Raw genomic sequence first — 20,882 nt, 5'->3', positions numbered from 1 at the left:
AGAGGGGTACATCCTGGCAATGAGAGGCTTTCCATAGGGTTGGTGAGGGTCCTCAGGGCTGACATGAGGGGTCCTGGAAGGAGACAGATAAGACACCAAAGTTTGGTTCTTACTGTGTTGGGCCCAGCAGCCGCTGAGCCTAGACTCCTCAAACTCACAGCCTTGAGAGGCAGTATTGGGGTGGGGCAGAAGCTGAGTTCAGTTGGCCCACAAATAGGTTTTTAAATAGCTATGAGTTTTAATTTAAAAAACAAAACTGCATCAAACCCATGATTGAATATTATCTAGAATGACTAAAAATTTAAAGTTAATTAATCTAAAGCAATTCAAGTAAATAATAACAAAAGGGCAACGTGAGCATGGCAAAGGTTACGAAGATGTCTGAAGGTGGGGAGGCATTAGTTGGATCAGCTGGGAGCTTGTTAAAATGCAGATTCCTGGGCCTACTCCTAGGGCTTCTGATTCAGTAAGATGGGTGGCAACTGACAATTTAATATGTTTGTTTGCTTAAATTGCAGAAGACAAGTGACTAAGTTATTTTACATTTAAACAAAAACATCCAGACTTCATTAAAACCATGTAGAAATAAAAGCATGAAATTGTCCTTCCTTTCTGCTTACTGTGGATATAAATCTCAAAAATTGAGATAAAAAGTTTATTTGGGGGCTTTGTGAGTATGGCTATGACACTTTGGAAGTGAAATAAAATTCTTCACCCAGAGTCCCCAAAATATGGGAAAACTCTACAAAATGTTTATATCCTAGTTTTCATAGTCTAGTCAGTGCAGACATGTTTTGTCCAGATTCCTAGTGCTCTCTTGAAGGAAAGGAGTGACACTTGTCATTTGGTCCGCCTACTGGTCTCTCTTCTTCAAGGTCTCCCTTCGTTGGTTGTCTGTGAAAAGCATTGGAGGGTCTCCAGGATACACATCCTCTGAATGCTTTTTTTTCCTCCTTTGATTCATGAAGGCATCGGATTTCCTAAGGAAATACACATTAAAAAATCATTGCTTCACCCATTGTAGAAGTAATGACAGTTGACCAATAATGAGGTGGTGTCCTGGGCATAGAATGTGAGCATGGTGTGTGGGAGGCTGAGGGAGAAAGATACCAATACTTAGAATTCCCTGGAATCTAATGCTAAATTTTCCGTGGAGATTCTAAAGGTCCCCAAGGGTCTTTCTAGCTCTGACCTGGTATCTTTGGTGGCCAGTGGGGTCTTTCTCCAGTTCCTCTAGAGCCCTTCCTCTACGCGGTCACCAGTGTACTCTAAAAAACTCAATATCTGATTGTGTTACATCTCAGCTTAAAGTCTTTCAGCTCTTCCTCACTGGGTAACAGTCCAAAGTCCATAGCAAGCCCTTTATAACGTATCCCCAGTTCTCTTTTCCTGCCTCACAGACCTACTCCCTGCTGCACTCCAGTGGATATAAATATCCCAGATATCCATCCACTACTCCATGGGTCATTCCACCTGCTAGAAACTCACACCCCCCCCCCCATTCCTTTACTGGGGAGATTGTTCCTCAAGGCCCAGCTCGAATGGCACATTTTCAGTCCTTCTGAGCATCGTCTCCCTAGACAGAATTAATCCCTCTTCTGAAGATTCCTGTACAACCCTTTTTATTCACTCAACAAATATTATACCATGCCTCCATATGCCAGGCTTGGTGCTAGTGCCATGCTCAGATCATATTGCAGGTAGACAGGTCCCTACCCCATGTCCCCTGCATGTGTGGCACCTTTGTGTGAATCCCAAAAAGGCTCCCTCCTCCTCCTGGTCCTGAGTGGGGCAGAGCCTTATCAGATGGAGTCTGAGCCTGGATCTTTGCACCATACAAACTGCAATGATAAATGGTGACCCTATAACTTAGTTCTTAGTATGAGAGATGTTTAGGTTGTTGGTACTTTTTACACTGAGCTCCTTGAGGGAAGTGTGTGCATTTCTCAATACCTAACTTCCACTTAGTAGGCACTCAAGGGCATGCTTATTAAAATCAGTGAATAAATGATTGAATGGATATTTCCTAGAACCTTTCTGTGTGTGCTAGGGATGGAGTAGGGGAGGAAAAAGTTGCTTTAAAAGACTTTTATGGGATTGAAGTAACTACGCACATGGCTGGCTGGAGTGTGAGCCTCAAGGACTCTCCTAGACCAGGAGTTCTCAATCTTGGCTGCCCATTAGAATCACCTGGAAAGCTTGGACAGTGACTCATGCCCAGACCAACTGAATCAGAATCCTAGGAAGTGGGGCCCAGATATTACAATTTTTAAAAAATTTCTCTGGTGATTCCAATGTGCAGCCAAGGTTGAGAACTGCTATCCTAGAGAGACTCGGGGTGGAGAGGTGACAGCAAGTTTTCATGTTCTATATGACAAATGCTCTGGAAAAACATAAAAGACACAAAACACATAAAACAGGAAAATATCAACAATGGGTAGGGCAGGTGAAAACCCAAGTAGGAAAAGGAGCATGACGCTGGGAAATAGGAGCTCTGTGCGATGTCTGGCCTCCATGGCAAGAGCACCATGTAGATGGCAGCCCTGGGAACAGAACGTCTGAACGTTGTCATGCTCTTGTAAAGCTTCCCAGGAACCTCGTCCACAGCTGTGTTGCTGACTTGGCTCTTGTTTTCCCCCACAAGCTGTGAAAATAAGGAAAGAAGAAAATCCCCTTAGGCATGCAAGGAAATGCTCTAAGGTAACCTTTGCTGTTCTGTACTGTGGACTACTGAGAAGGGCTTCCTCTGTTTGACAGACCCTGTACCTGCTTGAGCCTAGAAAACACTTGGAGAATGACTGATTCATACTTTTTTTTTTATTATTAACTTTTATTAAGCTTCAAGTGAACATTTACAAATCCAATCAGTCTGTCACATATAAGTTTACATACATCTCACTCCCTACTCCCACTTGCTCTCCCCCTCTTGAGTCAGCCCTTTCAGTCTCTCCTTTCGTGACAATTTTGCCGGCTTCTCTCTCTCTCTATCCTCCCATCCCCCCTCTAGACAAGAGTTGCCAACACAATCTCAAGTGTCCACCTGATATAATTAGCTCACTCTTCATCAGCATCTCTCTCCCACCCGCTGACCAGTCCCTTTCATTTCTGATGAGTTGTCTTCGGGGATGGTTCCTGTCCTGTGCCAACAGAAGGTCTGGGGACCATGGCCGCCGGGATTCCTCTAGTCTCAGTCAGACCATTAAGTTTGGTCTTTTTATGAGAATTTGGGGTCTGTATCCCACTGATCTCCTGCTCCCTCAGGGGTCCTCTGCTGTGCTCCCTGTCAGGGCAGTCATCGATTGTGGCCGGGCACCAACTAGTTCTTCTGGTCTCAGGATGATGTAGGTCTCTGGTTCGTGTGGCCCTTTCTGTCTCTTGGGCTCTTAGTTGTCGTGTGGCCTTGGTGTTCTTCATTTTCCTTTGCTCCAGGTGGGTTGAGACCAATTGATGCATCTTAGATGGCCGCTTGTTAGCATTTAAGACCCCAGACGCCACATTTCAAAGTGGGAGGCAGAATGATTTCATAATAGAATTATTTTGCTAATTGACTTAGAAGTCCCCGCAAACCATGTTCCCCAGACCCCCGCCCTTGCTCCGCTGACCTTTGAAGCATTCATTTTATCCCGGAAACTTCTTTGCTTTTGGTCCAGTCCAATTGAGCTGACCTTCCATGTATTGAGTGTTGTCTTTCCCTTCACCTAAAGCAGTTCTTATCTACTGATTAATCAATAAAAAACCCTCTCCCACCCTCCCTCCCTCCCCCCCCTCGTAACCTCAAAAGTGTGTGTTCTTCTCAGGTTTACTATTTCTCAAGATCTTATAATAGTGGTCTTATACAATATTTGTCCTTTTGCCTCTGACTCATTTCGCTCAGCATAATGCCTTCCAGGTTCCTCCATGTTATGAAATGTTTCAGAGATTCGTCACTGTTCTTTATCGATGCGTAGTATTCCATTGTGTGAATATACAACAATTTATTTACCCATTCATCTGTTGGTGGACACCTTGGTTGCTTCCAACTTTTTGCTATTGTAAACAGAGCTGCAATAAACATGGGTGTGCATATATCTGTTTGTGTGAAGGCTCTTGTATCTCTAGGGTATATTCCGAGGAGTGGGATTTCTGGGTTGTATGGTAGTTCTATTTCTAACTGTTTAAGATAACGCCAGATAGATTTCCAAAGTGGTTGTACCATTTTACATTCCCACCAGCAGTGTATGAGAGTTCCAATCTCTCCGCAGCCTCTCCAACATTTATTATTTTGTGTTTTTTGGATTAATGCCAGCCTTGCTGGTGTGAGATGGAATCTCATCGTAGTTTTAATTTGCATTTCTCTAATGGCTAATGATCGAGAGCATTTTCTCATGTATCTGTTGGCTGCCTGAATATCTTCTTTAGTGAAATGTGTGTTCATATCCTTTGCCCACTTTTTGATTGGGTTGTTTGTCTTTTTGTGGTTGAGTTTTGACAGAATCATATAGATTTTAGAGATCAGGTGCTGGTCGGAGATGTCATAGCTGAATTTTTCAGTCTGTAGGTGGTCTTTTTACTCTTTTGGTGAAGTCTTTAGATGAGCATAGGTGTTTGATTTTTAGGAGCTCCCAGTTATCAGGTTTCTCTTCATCATTTTTGGTAATGTTTTGTATTCTGTTTATGCCTTGTATTAGGGCTCCTAGGGTTGTCCCAATTTTTTCTTCCATGATCTTTATCGTTTTAGTCTTTATGTTTAGGTCTTTGATCCACTTGGAGTTAGTTTTTGTGCATGGGGTGAGGTATGGGTCCTGTTTCATTTTTTTGCAAATGAATATCCAGTTATGCCAGCACCATTTGTTAAAAAGGCTATCTTTTCCCCAATTAATTGACACTGGTCCTTTGTCAAATATCAGCTGCTCATACGTGGATGGAACTATGTCTGGGTTCTCAATTCTGTTCCATTGGTCTATGTGCCGGTTGTTGTACCAGTACCAGGCTGTTTTGACTACTGTGGCTGTATAATAGGTTCTGAAATCAGGTAGAGTGAGGCCTCCCACTTTCTTCTTCTTTTTCAGTAGTGCTTTGCTTATCCGGGGCTTCTTTCCCTTCCATATGAAATTGGTGATTTGTTTCTCTATCCCCTTAAAATATGACATTGGAATTTGGATTGGAAGTGAGTTAGATGTATAGATGGCTTTTGGTAGAATAGACATTTTTACTATGTTAAGTCTTCCTATCCATGAGCAAGGTATGTTTTTCCACTTAAGTATGTCCTTTTGAATTTCTTGTAGTAGAGCTTTGTAGTTTTCTTTGTATAGGTCTTTTACATCCTTGGTAAGATTTATTCCTAAGTATCTTATCTTCTTGGGGGCTACTGTGAATGGTATTGATTTGGTTATTTCCTCTTCGGTGTTCTTTTTGTTGATGTAGAGGAATCCAAGTGATTTTTGTATGTTTATTTTATAACCTGAGACTCTGCCAAACTCTTCTATTAGTTTCAGTAGTTTTCTGGAGGATTCCTTAGGGTTTTCTGTGTATATAATCATGTCATCTGCAAATAGTGATAACTTTACTTCTTCCTTGCCAATCCGGATACCTTTTATTTCTTTGTCTAGCCTAATTGCCTTGGCTAGGACTTCCAGCACGATGTTGAATAAGAGTGGTGATAAAGGGCATCCTTGTCTGGTTCCCGTTCTCAAGGGAAATGCTTTCAGGTTCTCTCCATTTAGAGTGATATTGGCTGTTGGCTTTGCATAGATGCCCTTTATTATGTTGAGGAATTTTCCTTCAATTCCTATTTTGGTAAGAGTTTTTATCATGAATGGGTGTTGGACTTTGTCAAATGCCTTTTCTGCATCAATGGATAAGATCATGTGGTTTTTGTCTTTTGTTTTATTTATGTGATGGATTACATTAATGGTTTTTCTGATATTAAACCAGCCTTGCATACCTGGTATAAATCCCACTTGATCAGGGTGAATTATTTTTTTGATGTGTTGTTGGATTCTATTGGCTAGAATTTTGTTGAAGATTTTTGCATCAATGTTCATGAGGGATATAGGTCTATAATTTTCTTTTTTTGTAATGTCTTTACCTGGTTTTGGTATCAGGGAGATGGTGGCTTCATAGAATGAGTTGGGTAGTATTCCGTCATTTTCTATGCTTTGGAATACCTTCAGAAGTAGTGGTGTTAACTCTTCTCTGAAAGTTTGGTAGAACTCTGCAGTGAAGCCGTCTGGGCCAGGGCTTTTTTTTGTTGGGAGTTTTTTGATTACCGTTTCAATCTCTTTTTTTGTTATGGGTCTATTTAGTTGTTCTACTTCTGATTGTGTTAGTTTAGGTAGGTAGTGTTTTTCCAAGAATTCATCCATTTCTTCTAGGTTTTCAAATTTGTTAGAGTACAATTTTTCGTAGTAATCTGAAATGATTCTTTTAATTTCATTTGGTTCTGTTGTGATGTGGTCCTTCTCGTTTCTTATTCGGGTTATTTGTTTCCTTTCCTGTTTTTCTTTAGTCAGTCTAGCCAATGGTTTATCAATTTTGTTAATTTTTTCAAAGAACCAGCTTTTGGCTTTGTTAATTCTTTCGATTGTTTTTCTGTTCTCTAATTCATTTAGTTCAGCTCTAATTTTTATTATTTGTTTTCTTCTGGTGCCTGATGGATTCTTTTGTTGCTCACTTTCTATTTGTTCACGTTGTAGGGACAGTTGTCTGATTTTGGCTCTTTCTTCTTTTTGTATGTGTGCATTTACTGATATAAATTGGCCTCTGAGCACTGCTTTTGCTGTGTCCCAGAAGTTTTGATAGGAAGTATTTTCATTCTCGTTGCTTTCTATGAATTTCCTTATTCCCTCCTTGATGTCTTCTATAACCCAGTCTTTTTTCAGGAGGGTATTGTTCATTTTCCAAGTATTTGATTTCTTTTCCCTAGTTTTTCTGTTATTGATCTCTAGTTTTATTGCCTTGTGGTCTGAGAAGATGCTTTGTAATATTTCGATGTTTTGGACTCTGCAAAGGTTTGTTTTATGACCTAATATGTGGTCTATTCTAGAGAATGTTCCATGTGCGCTAGAAAAAAAAGTATATTTTGCAGCAGTTGGGTGGAGAGTTCTGTATAAGTCAATGAGGTCAAGTTGGTTGATTGTCGTAATTAGATCTTCCGTGTCTCTATTGAGCTTCTTACTGGATGTCCTGTCTTTCTCCAAAAGTGGTGTGTTGAAGTCTCCTACTATAATTGTGGAGGTGTCTATCTCACTTTTCAATTCTGTTAAAATTTGATTTATGTATCTTGCAGCCCTGTCATTGGGTGCATAAACATTTAATATGGTTATGTCTTCCTGATCAATTGTCCCTTTTATCATTATATAGTGTCCTTCTTTATCCTTTGTGGTGGATTTAAGTCTAAAGTCTATTTTGTCAGAAATTAATATTGTTACTCCTCTTCCTTTTTGCTTATTGTTTGCTTGATATATTTTTTTCCATCCTTTGAGTTTTAGTTTGTTTGTGTCTCTAAGTCTAAGGTGTGTCTCTTGCAGGCAGCATATAGATGGATCGTGTTTCTTTATCCGGTCTGTGACTCTCTGTCTCTTTATTGGTGCATTTAGGCCATTTACATTCAGCGTAATTATAGATAAATAAGTTTTTAGTGCTGTCATTTTGATGCCTTTTTATGTGTGTTGTTGACAATTTCATTTTTCCACATACTTTTTTGTGCTGAGGCGTTTTTCTTAGTAAATTGTGAGATCCTCATTTTCATAGTGTTTGACTTTATGTTAGTTGAGTCGTTACGTTTTTCTTGGCTTTTATCTTGAGTTATAGAGTTGTTATACCTTTTTGTGGTTACCTTATTATTTACCCCTATTTTTCTAAGTAAAAACCTAACTTGTATTGTTCTATATCGCCTTGTATCACTCTCCATATGGCAGTTCAATGCCCCCTGTATTTAGTCCCTCTTTTTGATCATTGTGATCTTTTACCTATTGACTTCCATGATTTCCTGTTATGTGTATTTTTTTTTAATTAATCTTAATTTGTTTGTTTTTGTGATTTCCCTATTTGAGTTGATATCAGGACGTTCTGTTTTGTGACCTTGTGTTGTGCTGATATCTGATATTATTGGTTCTCTGACCAAACAATATCCTTTAGTATTTCTTGTAGCTTTGGTTTGGTTTTTGCAAATTCTCTAAACTTGTGTTTATCTGTAAATATCTTAATTTCACCTTCATATTTCAGAGAGAGTTTTGCTGGATATATGATCCTTGGCTGGCAGTTTTTCTCCTTCAGTGTTCTGTATATGTCGTCCCATTCCCTTCTTGCCTGCATGGTTTCTGCTGAGTAGTCTGAATTTATTCTTATTGATTCTCCCTTGAAGGAAACCTTTCTTTTCTCCCTGGCTGCTTTTAAAATTTTCTGTTTATCTTTGGTTTTGGTGAGTTTGATGATAATATGTCTTGGTGTTTTTCTTTTTGGATCAATCTTAAATGGGGTTCGATGAGCATCTTGGATAGATATCCTTTCGTCTTTCATGATGTCATGGAAGTTTTCTGTCAGGAGTTCTTCAACTATTTTCTCTGTGTTTTATGTCCCCCCCCCCCCGCCCCGTTCTGGGACTCCAATCACCCGCAGGTTATCCTTCTTCATAAAGTCCCACATGATTCTTAGGGTTTCTTCATTTTTTTAAATTCTTTTATCTGATTTTTTTTCAGCTATGTTGGTGTTGATTCCCTGGTCCTCCAGATGTCCCAGTCTGCATTCTAATTGCTCGAGTCTGCTCCTCTGACTTCCTATTGCGTTGTCTAATTCTGTAATTTTATTGTTAATCTTTTGGATTTCTGCGTGTTGTCTCTCTATGGATTCTTGCAACTTATTAATTTTTCCACTATGTTCTTGAATAATCTTTTTGAGTTCTTCAACAGTTTTATCAGTGTGTTCCTTGGCTTTTTCTGCAGTTTGCCTTATTTCATTTGTGATGTCTTGAAGCATTCTGTAAATTAGTTTTTTATATTCTGTATCTGATAATTCCAGGATTGTATCTTCATTTGGGAAAGATTTTGATTCTTTTGTTTGGGGGCTTGGAGAAGCTGTCATGGTCTGTTTCTTTATGTGGTTTGATATGGACTGCTGTCTCCGAGCCATCACTGGGAAACTAGTTTTTCCAGAAAATCCGCTAAAAAAAAAATGCAGTCAGATCCCTATCAGAGTTCTCCCTCTGGCTCAGGCTATTCAGATGTTAATGAAGCCGCCTGGGGAGGGTGGGGGAGGGAACAGAGAGATAGGAGAGTAGCACCTCAGAATATAGCCAGAGTTGCTTGTCTTGCTTGGAATGACTATTATATCTGAGATTTCCATGGGGCACGTCGCCTATGTGTGCTGGCTGTGTGGAGATTGCCCCCGGGGGGTCTGGCCCACTGGAGTCACGGTCAGATCCTCCGCTTCCAGCCCCACGCCCAGCGTCAAGGCTCCCCTGCTGGGACAGTGCACTCTCAGCTCCAAAATCAGTTGCTGCCTCCCGGGGACTTCTCGTCCCTCCAGCGGCGTGGCCGTGCCGCCTCCGCGAACCAGGTGGGCCTCCTCCCGGGGTTAGTTCAGGTGGGTGGAGCAGCTCCCCGTGCTTGTGCCGTGACCGAGTGTCCCAGCTGGGATGCTGTTCTCTCCACTCCAATACCAGTTGCTGCCTCCCAGGGACAGTTCAGGGGGGTGGAGCAGCTGTCCGTGTTTATGCCGTACCTGCATCCAGTCCAAATCCCGGCGGGACGGTTCCCCGGCTGGGACGCTGCTCTCCCCGTTCCAAGACCAGTCACTGCCTCCCGGGGACTTCTCCTACCGGCTGGGTCCCACGCTGCCCGCAGAACCGGCTGGTCCCCCTCCCAGGGTTATTTCAGGGGGGTGGAGCAGCTCTCTGTGCTTGTGCTGTACCTGACTGGTACGCTGGCTCCAGGCTCTGAAAATAATCGCTGCTTCCCGGTATTAGTTCGTTCTCCGTCTCTAAATCTGTGTTTGTTGTTCAGGGTTCGTAGATTGTTATGTACGTGACCGATTCACTTGTTTTTCCGTGTCTTTGTTGTAAGAGGGATCCGAGGTAGCATCTGCCTAGTCCGCCATCTTGGCTCCGCCTCTCTCTGATTCATACTTTTGAAGAAACAAATATATATATATTTTTTATTGTGCTAAGCATATATATAACAAAACATTTGCCGTTTCAACACTTTTTACATGTACAATTCAGTAACAATTATGTTCATCATATTGTGCAACCATCACCACTATCCATTTCCAACTTTTTCCATCACTTTTAACAGAACCTCAATACCCCCTAAGCAATGACCCCCTCTTTTCTCCTCCCTACCATCCCTGGTAAACACTAATAAACTTTTATCTCTCTATATTTGCTTGTCTTATTTATTTCACACAAGTGAGATCATACAATATTTGTCCTTTTGTGACTGACATAAGAAAGAAAATTTACGTTGGTTTTTCTACCCCTAGCTGATCTTTCATTCAACATTTAACAAATTTTTATCATGCGTTTGCCTCATACCAGCACTTCAAAGATTAAGAGTGGCAGAAAACATAGGTGTATATATGGCCTTGGATTAGGCAATGGTTTCTTAGGTATGACAACAAAAGTAGGAGTAACCAAAGCAAACATAAATTGAACTTCATCAAAATTAAAAACTTTTAGAGGCGGAGCCAAGATGGCGGACTAGGCAGACGCTACTTCGGATCCCTCTTACAACAAAGACACGGAAAAACAAGTGAATCGATCACATACATAACAATCTACGAACCCTGAACAACAAACACAGATTTAGAGACGGAGAACGAACTAATACGGGGAAGCAGCGATTGTTTCCAGAGCCTGGAGCCAGCGTACCAGTCAGGTACGGCACAAGCACAGAGAGCTGCCCCACCCCCCTGAACTAACCCTGGGAGGGGGACCAGCCGGTTCCGCGGGCGGCGTGGGATGCAGCCGGTAGGAGAAGTCCCCGGGAGGCAGTGACTGGTCTTGGAGCAGGAAGAGCAGCGTCCCAGCCAGGGAACCATCCCGCCGGGATTTGGACTGGACGCAGGTACAGCATAAACACAGACAGCTGCTCCACCCCCCTGAACTAACCCCGGGAAGGGGCCCAGCCGGGTCGCGCGGGGGGAGTGGGACGCAGCCGGTAGGAGAAGTCCCCGGGAGGCAGCGACTGGTATTGGAGCGGGGAGAACAGTGTCCCAGCCAGGACACTCGGTCACGGCACAAGCACGGGGAGCTGCTCCACCCACCTGAACTAACCCTGGGAGGAGGCCCAACTGGTTCGCGGAGCCGGCACGGCAACGCGGCTGGAGGGACGAGAAGTCCCCGGGAGGCAGCAACTGATTTTGGAGTTGAGAGTGCACCATTCCAGCAGGGGAGCCTTGACGCTGGGCGTGGGGCTGGAAGCGGAGGATCTGACCGTGACTCCAGTGGGCCAGACCCCCCGGGGGCAATCTCCACACAGCCAGCACACATAGGCGACGCGCCCGTGGGAATCTCAGATATAATAGTCATTCCAAGCAAGACAAGCAACTCTGGCTATATTCTGAGGTGCTACTCTCCTATCTCTCTGTTCCCTCCCCCACCCTCCCCAGGCGGCTTCATTAACATCTGAATAGCCTGAGCCAGAGGGAGAACTCTGATAGGGATCTGACTGCATTTTTTTTAGCGGATTTTCTGGAAAAACTAGTTTCCCAGTGATGGCTCAGAGACAACAATCCATATCAAACCACTTAAAGAAGCAGACCATGACAGCTTCTCCAACCCCCCAAACAAAAGAATCAAAATCTTTCCCAAAAGAAGATACAATCCTGGAATTATCAGATACAGAATATAAAAAACTAATTTACAGAATGCTTAAAGATATCACAAATGAAATAAGGCAAACTGCAGAAAAAGCCAAGGAACACACCGATAAAACTGTTGAAGAACTCAAAAAAATTATTCAAGAACATAGTGGAAAAATTAATAAGTTGCAAGAATCCATAGAGAGACAACACGCAGAAATCCAAAAGATTAACAATAAAATTACAGAATTAGACAACGCAATAGGAAGTCAGAGGAGCAGACTCGAGCAATTAGAATGCAGACTGGGACATCTGGAGGACCAGGGAATCAACACCAACATAGCTGAAAAAAAATCAGATAAAAGAATTTAAAAAAATGAAGAAACCCTAAGAATTATGTGGGACTCTATCAAGAAGGATAACCTGCGGGTGATTGGAGTCCCAGAACAGGGAGGAGGGACAGAAAACACAGAGAAAATAGTTGAAGAACTCCTGACAGAAAACTTCCCTGACATCATGAAAGATTGATCCAAAAAGGAAAACACCAAGACATATTGTCATGAAACTCACCAAAACCAAAGATAAACAGAAAATTTTAAAAGCAGCCAGGGAGAAAAGAAAGGTTTTCTTCAAGGGAGAATCAATAAGAATAAGTTCAGACTACTCAGCAGAAACCATGCAGGCAAGAAAGGAATGGGATGACATATACAGAACACTGAAGGACAAAAACTGCCAGCCAAGGATCATATATCCAGCAAAACTCTCTCTGAAATATGAAGGCGAAATTAAGATATTTACAGACAAACACAAGTTTAGAGAATTTACAAAAACCAAACCAAAGCTACAAGAAATACTAAAGGATATTGTTTGGTCAGAGAACCAATAATATCAGATATCAGCACAACACAAGGTCACAAAACAGAACGTCAAGATATCAACTCAAATAGGGAAATCACAAAACAAACAAATTAAGATTAATTAAAAAAAAAATACACATAACAGGGAATCATGGAAGTCAATAGGTAAAAGATCACAATAATCAAAAAGAGGGACTAAATACAGGGGGCATTGAACTGCCATATGGAGAGTGATACAAGGCGATATAGAACAATACAAGTTAGGTTTTTACTTAGAAAAATAGGGGTAAATAATAAGGTAACCACAAAAAGGTATAACAACTCTATAACTCAAGATAAAAGCCAAGAAAAACGTAACGACTCAACTAACATAAAGTCAAACACAATGAAAATGAGGATCTCAAAATTTACTAAGAAAAACGCCTCAGCACAAAAAACAGGTCTTGGCTGAGGACTCCTCTGTGGGATGACTTGGTTAACTCCAGTCACCCCCGCTCTGTTCCATGAGGGCACAGGCCATGCCTGCATTCCCTTTGTGCATGGAATGTGATGGTCACTCAATTAAATACTTGTCAGGTCTTACTGAAGGCTGAATGAATGCATTAGTGAATGAAACAGACTTGAATCCCCAAAGGTAATTGAGAAGTGTAATTACCATTTTGGAAGCTTTGGTAAACCTCAATTAAATCAGGATAGGCCTTCATGTTCACCTTGCTGAACAAGACTTCCAGAAGCGGCAGGTCAAACGTCTTCTCCAGTTCAGTAAGGACATTGTACACCACTCTTTCCACTAGGACCAGGTTTGCACAGGTGTCTAGAAAATGCTTAAAAATATTGAATGGAGAATTATGTAGTTATGAATTTACTCTTACATTATAGAAGATTCTTAGGTCGTAGACAGACCATTTGTTCTCTTGTGAAAATTTAGAATTTTTCATGTATTTAGATGACTTGTTAAATGTCCTCCAGTATAAAAACAGACTATTACTTTATGAACCTGACTTCCTGGCACTGATGTACACTCAATGGAAGAGAGTCACTGTGATGAATAAAATGGGTTCAAAGTTGAATGTAATGTGGCCCTTGAAGAGGCTGGCCAGGATGCTTCCGGAGTGACCCTAACAGGTGAGGAGAGACAGTTCTGTTGACTAGACAATAAACCCGAGGATTGACCTGGCCTGAAGGGCCCCGGGAAGCCAGATGACCACCTCCCCTGCTGTGAACTTGACTACAGAACAAAGAAAATTCACAGGGTAAAAAGTAGGCTCATCCCCAGTATCCCCAGGAAGACCTAGTGCTAACCTTTACCTGCATTCTGTTGTTGATAGCTGCCATTGATCCGGCCCCTGATTCACAGTGACCCCATGCACAACAGGATCAGTCTGCTGTGGTCTGTAGGATTTTCATTGGCTTATTTTTTGGCAGTAGATCACCAGGCCTTTCTTCCTAGTCTGCCTTAGTCTGCAAGTTCCACTGAAACCTGTTCAGCATCATAGCAACATGCAAGCCTCTACTGATGGATGGTGGCTACACTGGAAGTGCACGGGCCAGGAATCCAACCCAAGTCTCTCACGTGGTAGGGAAGAATTCTACCACTGCCCTCCTCTGCATTCTAGGGCTCCAGAAATGTTTAAAAAACAAGAAATAATTTGTAAAGAGAATAGCAATCATCTGCTTTCAAATTTATACTAAGGGGGTCAACTTCCCTGTGAGTTTCCATTATCTCAAAGCCAAGTGTTTGAAATACGTGCACTCTGAAATGAACACCACCCAACTCATTTATTTTCATCTTAGTTTCTATTATTATATTTTATAAATGCACCTATGAGTCAGAATCGACTTGATGGCAAAAGGTTTATAAACGTACCTAAGGTGCTCTGGAGCCCTGGTGGCACAGTGGTCAAGAGCTATGGCTGCTAACCAGTTTGAATCCACCAGCTACAGCCCGGAAATCCTACGGGGCAGTTCCACTCTGTCCTACAAGGTCGCTATGAGTCAAAATTGATTCGACAGCAATGGGTTTTGGAAGACGCTCTACATCTGTGAAGCATTCCTGATTCCAGTCCTGCCACACCTCTGTCACCATCCCTCATCACTCATGTTAACTACAGAAGACAGTTTCTTCAGTTAGAAGAAGGGCTGATGAAGGTTTCCACTTACAGGAGGCCCTTCAGCCAGGTCATTGCCCCCTGAAGTCTGGCATGCTATAGCGGGGCTGGTTTCCCATCATGAGGACATCTCCTCACTAACCTCATACATTTGCTCAGAGAGGAAGCCACGGTCTCGGAGGCCCATAAAAAATGGGAAAGTCTTCGTTATTGCGCTTGCAATCTCCACCTTATTTTTCTTGAAGAACATGAAAAGGAGGTCATAGAGAAACTGGTCCTCTGTATTCTCTTCCTCGGTGTTCTGGTCCTTTGTGAAGATCCTAAGAAACAAAGATACAATTTGAAAATAGACATCTGGTTTCCAAAAGGCTTGTGACTAGAAGATTTTAGGCAAGAGGGGTAATCAATGAGGAGTTAACATGTGAAAAACAAGTGGTTTTATTGAGAGACCAGAATAAATGGATTGAGGGAATAATCAAGAGTGTAACAGAAGGAAATGCTGAGTTTAAGAAAGACCTAGGAGTGGGTACCATTACTGAACGTTTTGATCAAATCTTCTGTAGAATAATCCTAATCAAAAAGGGGAAAATGTAGAACAGAATTTGCAATTCTTATGGGATTCAGACTTTCTGGAGCCATGGAGGCTGAATGAACCCCTGAAACGATTGTCCTCAGATAACCTTTAAACCTTAAGCCAAAAATATCCTTTGAAGTCTTCTTAAAACCAAACACTAGTTTAGCTTACCTAGTAAAGAATGTCTGCTTTGAGAACTGTGCTCCTTTAACAGCTATCTATATGGGATCGAATTGACAATAGCACCTGCAAAGATTAGATAGGAACCTTAGACGGCAGTGAGTTTGTGTTAATGGGGGGGGAACAACTCAGAAAAGGAGGGTGAGAATGGTTGTAATAATTGTCACTGAATTGCACATGTAGAAATTGTTGAGTTGGTGTATATTCTGCTGTGTATAGTCTCAACAACCACAAAAAATAAAATAAATTATTAAAAAAACCCCCCCCAAAAAATTAAAAACTTTTGTACATCAAGGGATACTCACAAGAGAGTAAAAAGACAACCTACAGAATTTGCAAATCATATGTCTAATAAGGGTCTAGTATCTAAAATATGTAAAGAACTCTTACAACTCAATAATAAAAAGACGAATAATCCAACAAGAAAGTGGGCAAAGCAATTTGGTGAGAGGCGTCTGGAGCCTTAAAAGCTAGCGAGCCTCCATCTTAGATGCATCATTTGGTCCCAACCCACCTGGAGCAAAGGAGCGTGAAGAACACCAAAGCACAAGGAAAATATTAGCTCAAGAGAAAAAAGAGCCACATAAACCAGAGACGCCATCAGCCTGAGACCAGAAGAACTAGATGGTGCCTGGCTACTGACAATGGCTGCCCTGACAGGGAACACAACAGAGAGTCCCTGACAGAGCAGGAGAAAAGTGGGGTGCAGAACTCAAATTCTAGTAAAAAGACCAGACTTAATGGTCTGACTGAGACTGGAGGAACCCCAGAAGACATGGCCCCCAGATTCTGTTAACCTAGAACTAAAACCATTCCCGAAGCCAACTCTTCAGACGAAGATTAGACTGGACTATAAGACAAAATGATGCTCTTGAAGAGTGTGCTGCTTAGTTCAAGTAGATGCACGAGACTAAATGGGCAGCTCCTGTCCAAAGGAGAGATGGGAAGGTAGAAAGGGATAGAAGCTGGTTGAATGGACATAGAAAATCTGCGGTGGAAAGGGGCGTGTGCTGTCACATTATAGGGATAACAACTAGGGTCACACAACAATATGTGTATAAATTTTTATATGAGAAACTAAAGCACGATAAGAAATAATAATAATACTAAATGAAGATTTTCAGGTTAAAAAAAAATTGGCAATGGACTTGAATGGACATTTCTCCAAAGAAGATACACAATGACTTCATTAATCATCAGGGAAATGCAAATTAAAGACACATTGAGATAGTATATACCCACTTGGATGGCGATAATAATAAAAATAGAAAATAACAAGTATTGCTTAAGATGTGGAGAAATTGGAACCCTCATGCTGGTTCTAGTGGGAATATAAAATGGTGCAGCCACTTTGGAAAAACATTCAGCAGTTCCTTAAAAAATCAACCATAGCATTACTACATGACCTAGCAATTTCACTTCTAGTTATATACTCAGTAGAAACGAAAACATACATTCATACAAAAATTGTACACAAATGTTCACAGTAGCATTATTCACAACAGCTAAAAGTGGAAACAATCCAAATATCCATCAACTGATGAATATATTTAAAAAATGTGGTATAGCCATAAAATGGAATATTATTCAACTATAAAAAAGAATGAAGTACATACATATTATGACTTGAATGAAGTCTGAAAACATGCTGAGTGAAATAAGTCTGACACAAAAGAACAAATATTATATGATCTCTCTTATATGAAATATCTAGAATAGGCAAATTCATAAAATATAAAGTAGATTAGTGGTTGCCAGGGTTAGTAGGAGGGAGATGGAAATGGAGAGTAACTGTTAACTAAGAGGTACAGGATTTTTTGTTTTTAATTTTATTACGTTTTTATTGTTGTAAAAATATAGGTACAGGGTTTCTTTTTGGGTGATGAAATTGTTCTAAAATTAGAGGTGATGGTTTTACAATCTTGTGAATATACTAAAAACCACAGATGTTATTTTTTTAAATTGTACTTTAGATGAAGGTTTATAGAACAAACTAGCTTCTCATTAAACAGTTAGTACACATACTGTTTTATGACATTAGTTAACAACCCCATGACATGTCAACACTCTTCCTTCTCAACCTTGAGTTCCCTATTACCAGCTTTCTTCTCCTGTCCTGCCTTCAAGTCCTTGCCCCTGGGCTGGTATGCCCCTTTAGTCTCGTTTTGTTTTATGGGCCTGTCTAATCTTTGAATGAAGGGTGAATCTCAGGAGTGACTTCATTACTGAGCTAAAAATGTGTCCAGGAGCCATACTCTTGGGGTTTCTCCAGTCTCTGTCAGGCCAGTAAGTCTGGTCTTTTTTTTTGAGTTAGAATTTTGTTTTACATGTTTCTCCAGTTGTGCCTGGGACCCTCTATTGTGATCCCTGTCAGAACAGTCAGTGGGGGTAGACAGGCACCATCTAATACTGGACTCAGTCTGGTGGAGGCTGTGGTAGTTGTGTTCCATTAGTCCTTTGGATTAATCTTTCCCTTGTATCTTTAGTTTTCTTCATTCTCCTTTGTTCCCGAAGGGGTGAGACCAGTGGAGTATCTTAGATTGCTGCTCACAGGCTTTTAAGACCCCAGACACTACTCACCAAAGTAGAATGTAGAACATTTTCTTTCTGAATTGTAGACTTGCAATAGTGAATTTTATGGTATGTGAAAAATACCTCAATAAAAATAAATTAAGAATAGAAAAGGGACTTGCATTGATTGATAGGAAGCATTTGGGACTTGGGAGATATGTGAGGAAGGATTTTTTATGGGATCTGGTCTGTGGAAGGAGCCCTGGTTGCACAATGGTTATATCCTTGGCTGCTAACCTAAAGGTTGGTGGTTCAAACCCACCAGTCGCTCTGTGGAAGAAAAGACCTGGCAGTCTGCTCCCATAAAGATTACAGCCTAGAGAACCCTATAGCACAGTTCTACTCTATCCTATAGGGTCACCGTGAGTTGGAACTGACTCGAAAGCAACGGGTTTGGTTGTTTTTTTAACTCCCCAGAATAGAAAAGCTTGGACTGAGGACATCTGCGCTTTGAACAAGGACCATGACTGTGGAAACTTTGTAAGATCTCTTAAAAAAAATAGTATATGTAAATTTCACCTCACTTGAATCTCCAACTTCCTGCTTTCTGTCAGCACCTTCTCCTCTGCACTTGAGCATGTTCAAATCTACTATTCTTACTTAACCAACAAAATGACAAATAAAAGCCATTAACAGCCATCGCTTTAATAACTTTAACTACTTCCCTGTCCCTTCCATAACTTCTGAGCCTAACTTTTTTGTTCCAAATATCCATTCCCCTGTCTCCCATTTACTCCTTGTTGTTACGTGACCTCAAGTCGGTTCCTGCTCATAGCTGAACTTAAGTTAATGTCCCATCTCTCCAATGAAGCCATCAGGCAAAAGTTCAGTGTAAGTGCAGTGGCTATATCTCAATTCTTATCAAACTTGAACTCTTTGTAACATTTGACCCCACTGACCAAACCACCCTTCTTACAACTTTCCTTTTGTTCTTAGGAGGTGGCATGGTTTATTTTGCTTTTCTTCCTTCTCCTCTGCAGTTGTTCTTAGTATCTGTAGCTGGGACCCCTATCTCCTTCTCCTTAAGTATCAGTGTTCTACTGGACTTAACCCACAGTCTACTTCTTCCTTGACATCTTTTATCTCTGGAGACTTCTAATTTTCTACTACAGCCTGATATCTCTCCTGAGCTTCCGACCCTGTTGTGAACTTCTTATTGGACATTTCCACTGGATATCTCACAGGTGGAGGACAGTGGTAGTTCAGTGGTAGAATTCTTAGCTTCCATGTGGGAGACCCAGATTCTATTCCCAGCTAATGTACTTCATGCATCGCCACCTCCAGCTTGTCTGTGGAGGCTTGCATGTTGCTATGATGCTGAACAGGTTTCAGCTGAACTTCTAGACTAAGAGAGACTAGGAAGAAAGACTTGGCAATCTACTTCAGAAAATCAGCTAATGAAAACCATATGGATCATAACGGAACATTGTTTGATCCTTGGCTAATCATGGGGATGGCACAGGACTGGGCTGTGTTTCATTCTATGTGTGTGGAGTTGCCATGAGTCAGGACAACTCTAAGACAGCTAACAACAAAAACAATGTCACAGGCAGCTGGAGTGTTCTGTGTCCACATCTGAAACTAGCATCTTCTAGTCCCACTCCCCCAAACAGCTTCTAGTTTGGAAACCAAATGCTCTTGCTTCATTCCTGCCCAAAGCTCTTTCTCCATCTCCTGCAAGCAATTAGTCCAGCCTATTACTGATTATATCCCTGTCTGTTTCTTTAATCCATCCTCCCCTTCGTTACCCACAGCTATGCCTTCAGTTCAGGTGGCCACTCTTCCTCTTTCCTGGTCCCCCTCCAGTCTGCTGTACACACAGCCACCATAGAAATGTGCTTACAATGCAGGGCCTGTCATATTTCCCTCCTGCTTAGGCCTCTGTCTTTCACCTCATTACCTGCAGACTAACACCTGAATTGCTTCATTATGCAAGGCCTTTCTTAATGTGGCTCCCACCCTCCTCCTCCCTCTGTTTTTGCCACCGTATCCTCCAGCCAAGCCAAATGGTTCACCATTCTCTAAGTACTGATTCCTCTGCTTAGCATACTCTTTGTAACTTCATTTAACTCATTAACTCCCATTTGCCTCTTGACATCCAGCTCAGTCTTTACCTTTTTTCTGGATGTCTTCTCTACTTCATGTTCCGTGCCATTCCATACTGTGTACAGGTTTTTATACTTGTACTTATCAAAACCGTAATTTTTTTTTATTGTGCTTTAAGTGAGAGTTCACAATTCAAGTCAGTTTCTCATACGAAAACTTATACACACATTGTTATATGTCCCTAGTTGCTCTCCCTACAATCTGACAGCACACTCCTTCTCTCCATCCTGTATTTCAGTCAGCTCCTTTCCCCCTCTGCCTTCTCATCTCTCCTCCAGACAGGAGCTGCCCACATAGTCTCATGTGTCTACTTGAGCTAAAATGCATACTCCTCACTGGCGTCATTTTATGTCTTATAGTCCAGTCTAATCTTTGAAGTGCTGGCTTTGAGAATGGTTTTAGTTTTGGGCTAACAGTGAGTCCGCGGGCCATGTCCTCTAGGGTCCCTCCAGTCTCAGTCAGACCATGAAGTCTGGTCTTTTTACTAGAATTTGAGGTCTGCATCCCACTTTTCTCCTGCTCCATCAGGGATTCTCTGTTGCGTTCCCTGTCAGGGTAGTCATTGGTGGTAGCTGGGCGCCATCTAGTTCTTCTGGTCTCAGGCTGATGGAGTCTCTGGCATGTGTGACCCTTTCATTCTCTTGGGCTCATATTTTCCTTGTGTCTTTGGTGTTCTTCATTCTCCTTTGCTCTGGGTCGGGTGAGACC

General features: G+C 41.6%; 1 protein-coding gene across 1 annotated transcript in view; it reads right to left on the bottom strand.

Annotated features, from left to right (window-relative positions):
• Window positions 1-11,875: 11,875 nt before the first annotated feature.
• The window catches only part of LOC100673730 (nuclear autoantigen Sp-100-like), a 45,534-nt gene continuing 36,527 nt past the window's right edge, over window positions 11,876-20,882 (bottom strand). The window contains exons 2-3 of the mRNA XM_064279714.1: window positions 14,886-15,119; window positions 11,876-13,459 (exon numbers count right to left, since the gene is read on the bottom strand). Coding sequence (XP_064135784.1) covers window positions 13,238-13,459; window positions 14,886-15,119 — 456 coding nt within the window. The 3' untranslated portion in view covers window positions 11,876-13,237. The remainder of the gene's footprint in view (window positions 13,460-14,885; window positions 15,120-20,882) is intronic.

This window comes from Loxodonta africana, chromosome 2 (genome assembly GCF_030014295.1).
Source record: "Loxodonta africana isolate mLoxAfr1 chromosome 2, mLoxAfr1.hap2, whole genome shotgun sequence".
NCBI classification, from domain to species: domain Eukaryota; kingdom Metazoa; phylum Chordata; class Mammalia; order Proboscidea; family Elephantidae; genus Loxodonta; species Loxodonta africana.
This window is presented reverse-complemented; position numbering and strand designations above follow the sequence as displayed.